Below are 5,629 nucleotides of genomic sequence, written 5' to 3'. Positions count from 1 at the left end.
CCAATCTCTGAATACATATCTGAACCCATATTTCAGGTTTTTCCATTTCTTCTCTATAAAAATGACACTAAAAAATCAGAAAATGGAAGTATAACAACCAATAAATGATCTAAATTCTTTTATCAGTTATTAATAAGAAGAACTATTACCCTATCAACAGGGAAGGATTCTTTATTTTTAGCTGCTATCAGATGATCAAGCACCTAAAATGAGTGTCATTACCAACAATTAAATCACCGCGACCTTCACACTGCACAACTTCATCTACCTAATTATGATGAGGCTCTGCTCTAAGATCAGCATCTTCACTTTACCTGTCCTGCATATAGTTATCTAAAGTGGTGCGAATGATCTGCATAAAGAATGAAACCAACAGATTAGGGATGATACCTATCTAAAACTCTAAAACCTTAGCATAATGGCAACTATAAAGTCATTTGGTTTTACTGTTATTTAAGAAACCTGCAAATCTTTATGACAATTAATGATTAGAAATCAAATTAGAAGCATTTAACCAAGAAAATTTGCTTTAAATCATTCATTTTAAGATTTTTTTTTTCATTTTCTTTTTTCCCCGCACCTTGTGAGCTACCCAGAATCAATATGAAGGGTTCTACCAAGTATAAGAGGTCAAACACAGCGACTAACTAAACTCCCTGGTCAGCAAGTTAACATCAAAGAGCTTTCAATTCATTTAAACTTTAATCCCCATTTCTTGCAGAGTAATATTTACACAAAAATAGACTTTTCCATCAATAATGAGAATTCAATCATACAACTTTTCAACCTTAAAGCATCAGTTGATTTTCTTATGAAAATCAATTTGAAGAAAAGAAGAAACAACATATTCCTTAGATAATACATCCATACAAAATTTCATAACATTTTCTCTCTTAAAGTGGAGATATGCAGACACTCATTTTCTCTCCCATCAACTTAGAATTGTAGATGCAATATAAGCTTCATTATAAGACTACTCAGTGGAATAACTCAATAACTTACTAGGTTGGGGAACCAAAAGATGAAGTAAACGTTTCCTCTTTCTTAACCTAGCAACAGCATCGTTTTTGAATGTGACAGGAGGACAAATCGACCCCTATCTATTTACCCTAATCTAGGTTGGCACTTAATTCTGAATTAACTGTCAGATCAGTGCCGGTAACTTCTCCATCAAACTTTTCCGTCAATTTTGAACGGGAGATGCCAAAAAGGGAACGCGATGAGTTATTTTATGCATGGATAGGGACCGACGTGAGTGACTTTTATGGTGAAAAATCGCTTTGTCCAAATTTAAAATGGATAAAAACCAAATTAGATGTTTACTCCATTATATCAAGCGTTAAAATGATTTTGTAGATATCTTTAACCTTTTCATAGAAGCTAGATCCTCACACACTCGCGCACCCACAGGAACAACATAGTCAAATTTCTCCACCTCACACATACTCGTGTTGAATTGATTGTACGTTTTTCATTTATTATGTTGATAGTTATTAAAATTGAATTCTAAATTAACTTGGTCAAAATACTAAATTACTAGTTGAACCATTTGACTTAATAATAATAATAAATTAAATATATAAAATTATAATAAAAAATGAAAACTTAAATAATAAAAATAAAGAAATGTGAAAGATAATTCGCAATTTAAAAGTTGTCCACAATCATAATGAACACACTAGTGTACTATGGACGCGCATGGGTCAAAAGATTGTACTGCAATTGCATGCAAATCGTCTCATTTTCAATAAATTTAAATATCGTTAGCCATTAGATTGCAGATGTGGTGTTTATTGAAAACCAACTTTGTTAAACTATCGATTCGAAAAACTATGATGGTAAATACCGAATTTATCATTATTAGACTAATTATAAATCCTACAAAATTCGTGTAAAGTGAAATTAGTTGTGCAATAATTAAAGTAGTTATATAGGTTTATTTGAGTCACCAAAAAAAAAAAATCAGCCATTTACAAAATCTTAAGAATTGCAGCAGAAATATCAAGAAGCTGCTGCATAATCCCATTCCTAGAACTCAAAGGTGACTGATTCCCAGTGAATTTCTTGTTGCAAGCATCAATGTCTTTCTCAGCATAAGAAATATAGTAATTTGCAAGGTCAAAGTCGCCCCGGTTTATAGAATCAACAGCTTCACGAAGAACATACTTAACAAGAGGGATATATGACTGATCAGCACAAAAGGCCAATTTGTTCTGCAATTCATGGTCAGAGACTTTCTTAATAAGGTCTCCAATGTATTTGAGAGTGTCAGTTGCATTTGCTACAGCGTAGTTGATGATGATCACAACCATACCCTTTGGATCACTTGGGGTGGCAGGGTTTGAATGGATGATATTGCTACAGAGTTCATAGTATGGTGTCTTCTTGCATGTTTGGTCTATCAAATCATCCGAATATGTTGTGGATAGAAGAGTCAAAGAGAGAAGAACAAGTGTTAAAGTGGTTGAGGCCTTATTCCTCATTTTCTTTTTCTTGAAACGATGATGGGTTGGGATTCAGTGAGGAATTATGAGTTAGTTTGGCAGGTATTTATGGTTAGTTTTGCCGTTATCTCGATTCAATTTGATAAAACAAAAATAATTATTGTACATTAAAGTTAGTTTCTAATATAAAGTGTTTGTTTGGACGCCATTATTTTAATAAAAAAAATTTTTCTTAATAAAAAATAATTTTTTAGCGTCTTAAAAAAAAGATGTTTTTCATATAATAAATAAATAAAAAAATATTTTTATATTATTATACCCAAACATAATTAATAGATAAAAATATCTTTTTACATGAAATACCCAAACATAAAATTACTTTTACTTTTTCATAAGATCTTTTAAAAAAAGATAACTCAAAAAAAGATTTTTTTTTAAGTTAACCCAAACAAACCCTCTATATATATTGAAATATAAAATATGTATTGAAAATAAATTAAATACCATATGTACATAAATACAGTATATATTAATTAATGGCTTCTTAAAATTAGCAAACGATATTTAATTTACAACAAAAGTTAAAAATAAATTAAAAAAACCACTTAATATGAAATAAAGGAAGTAAAATAATTTATAATAAAGTTCTAGGTCTAAATAAAATACTTAATTAAATTTAATCAAATTATTATAATAATTTTTTAAATCACGCGTCTCTTTTTACTTCTCCTTCTCTGTTTTTCTTTTTCTTCTCCTCCTTTTTCTTTTTCTAAATTCTTGCACACAAGTTCTTCTTCTTCTTTTTTTTTGTTATATTCGTCACCAATAGCATCAAACATTTTGCAAACATCTTTATTAGTTTTAATTTTTTTTTTCTGCCATCATTTAATCATTTTGGTTCATCATTTATTAATTTATTTCGGTTCATTTGTATGTTAATTAAGGTTCACTTGATGCTGTTGATAAATATTATTGACCAAATTTTTATTTCTTGAGTAATTTCGATTTATTTCTTTATTTAATTGAGGTTCATTTGAATCTAGAATTGAATTTGATGTGCTTTTGCTAATGATTGAGTCTTTGTTACTGTTTGTTCAAATTTGAACTACTTTCAGTTTATTTGTGTGCTAATTGAGGTTCACTTGATACTGCTGATAAGTATTGATCAAATTTTTTATTCCTTAAGTAATTTCGGTTAATTTCTTAGTTTAATTGAAGTTTTGTTGGATCTAGAAATGAATTTGATGTGTTTTTATTGATGATTGAATTTTTTTTACTTCTTATTCAAACATGCACTATGTGAATGGAATATAGTGGAATCTAGTGTAATTGAATAAACTGATAATAAATAATTTCATTTTTTTTGCTAAAAAATTTGGTCAATACTTATCAGTAGCATCAAGTAAACCTCAATTAACACAAACACATGAAATTCATATATGGATCCAAATGAACCTCAAATAAATTAAGAAATGAACCGATATTACTTAAGAAATAATAAAAAATTTGGTCAATACTTATCAGTAACATTAGGTGAACATCAATTAACACACAAATAAACCGAAATTAATTTACAAATGAACTGAAAATGAACCAAAATTATTTAATGATGGCACCCGAAAAAATCAGAACCGATAAAGATGTTAGTAAAATGTTGGTGTTGTTGGTGATGACAATAATGAAAGAAAAGAAGAATTTACGTGCGTGAATTTAAATGAAAGAGGAGAAAGAGGAGGAGGAGGAGGAGGAAATGGAGAAGGAGAAGACGAAGACGAAGAAGGATATGTTTTACGTTAATAAAATGCGTGTGTGTACGCGCTGGTGCGATAAAAATGATTTTTGTTGAGTTTGAACGAATTTAGTTTGACTTAGTTGCCAAAAACACTTAGATGTGTAGCTGGATTGAATAATTTAATCATACCATGTGTAAAAGAAACATATACGTATAGAAATATATATTTATTATCTCATTAAAAAATTATTATATTNNNNTTAATATAAACGAATTTAATTGTTTTTATTGCAAACTTTATTATTTTAGTAATTAATTATTTAATTAAAAATAATATGTGAATTAATATATAAATATATTTAAATGTATAATAGATATAGTTAATTTTTTTGGCAATTTCACTAACGGAGAATATAAATTTTATTCAAACTATTGGTTAACGCAGATAATTTTTTCAAAAGAATCATTGAAGACGATATTATGGAAAATTTTTTGACTGAATTCCTATGCATGAAATGTTTTAGTCAACTAACCTTATCATTAAAGTCTCACACTTTTAACATTTTCACGAGAATTATTTCAGTTGATCAAATCAAATATAAATATTTTAGCCTCGCAGGACTTTGATCCATTAAAAAATATTATATCTACATTAAAAATTATTTATTATATATATATATAGCCAAGTCTCTGGTGGCTATGACTATGGTAACTAGTGGTGGCTAAGGTTACACTTTTAACTTAAAAGTGTAACCTTTCACAAAGAAAAGCGTCACCTAATGAAAAAAAGTAAATTAGAAGATTTAAGAGAAGAAACAATTAAGTTATCAAAATTAATAGATAAAAAATTAATGATTTTAACTAATGTCAACTATAATGACACCGAATTTTTAAAATCAATACAAAATGATTTTTCTCAAAATCTTTATTTTACTATAAGTTTTATTGAAGGACTTCAAAAACCTGAAAAAACTTATTTTTCACATGGAGTTTCTAAAAAATGTTATCATGGAGATAATTATCCCCATCTTCATCATACTTTTAATCCACAATTAAACTCTATAATAGATATGCTCGAAGAATTATTAGTTTCTATAAAATTTCAGAAAAACAAAGAAAAAGAAGAGCCTAACATAATAAATAAAATTGAACAAATAATTGGTAAGCATTTTCAAAAAGAGATTCATAAGAAAGAAGATGTCCAAAATAAAATCGATACAACAAATCTAAAGATTAGACCACCTCTAAAGCTATGAATATTGATGAAAAACTAGAAGAAGTTACAATGCTTTTTAAACAATTAAAAATGGCTCAAGAAAATAATATTATGGAACATGGTTTTCAAATAGAGGAAGAATTAGTAAATTCTGAAAATATAGAAAATGAAGAACACATTCTAGATTATTCAAGTGACGAAGAACCAGCTATTCCAATACAAGTAAAGAATGAAGCT

The 5,629-nt window shown here is 28.2% G+C and overlaps 1 protein-coding gene across 1 annotated transcript; it reads right to left on the bottom strand.

Annotated features, from left to right (window-relative positions):
* Nucleotides 1–1,913: 1,913 nt before the first annotated feature.
* Nucleotides 1,914–2,509, bottom strand: LOC107463890 (cell wall / vacuolar inhibitor of fructosidase 2-like). Its single transcript, XM_016082776.3, has one exon. It carries the CDS (start codon nucleotides 2,481–2,483, stop codon nucleotides 1,971–1,973), a length of 513 nt encoding a protein of 170 aa, XP_015938262.1. The 5' UTR covers nucleotides 2,484–2,509; the 3' UTR covers nucleotides 1,914–1,970.
* Nucleotides 2,510–5,629: the final 3,120 nt, after the last annotated feature.

This window comes from Arachis duranensis, chromosome 1 (assembly GCF_000817695.3).
Source record: "Arachis duranensis cultivar V14167 chromosome 1, aradu.V14167.gnm2.J7QH, whole genome shotgun sequence".
NCBI classification, from domain to species: Eukaryota; Viridiplantae; Streptophyta; class Magnoliopsida; order Fabales; family Fabaceae; genus Arachis; species Arachis duranensis.
The sequence above is the reverse complement of the archived record's forward strand: the minus strand, read 5'-3'. Positions and strand labels throughout refer to the sequence as shown.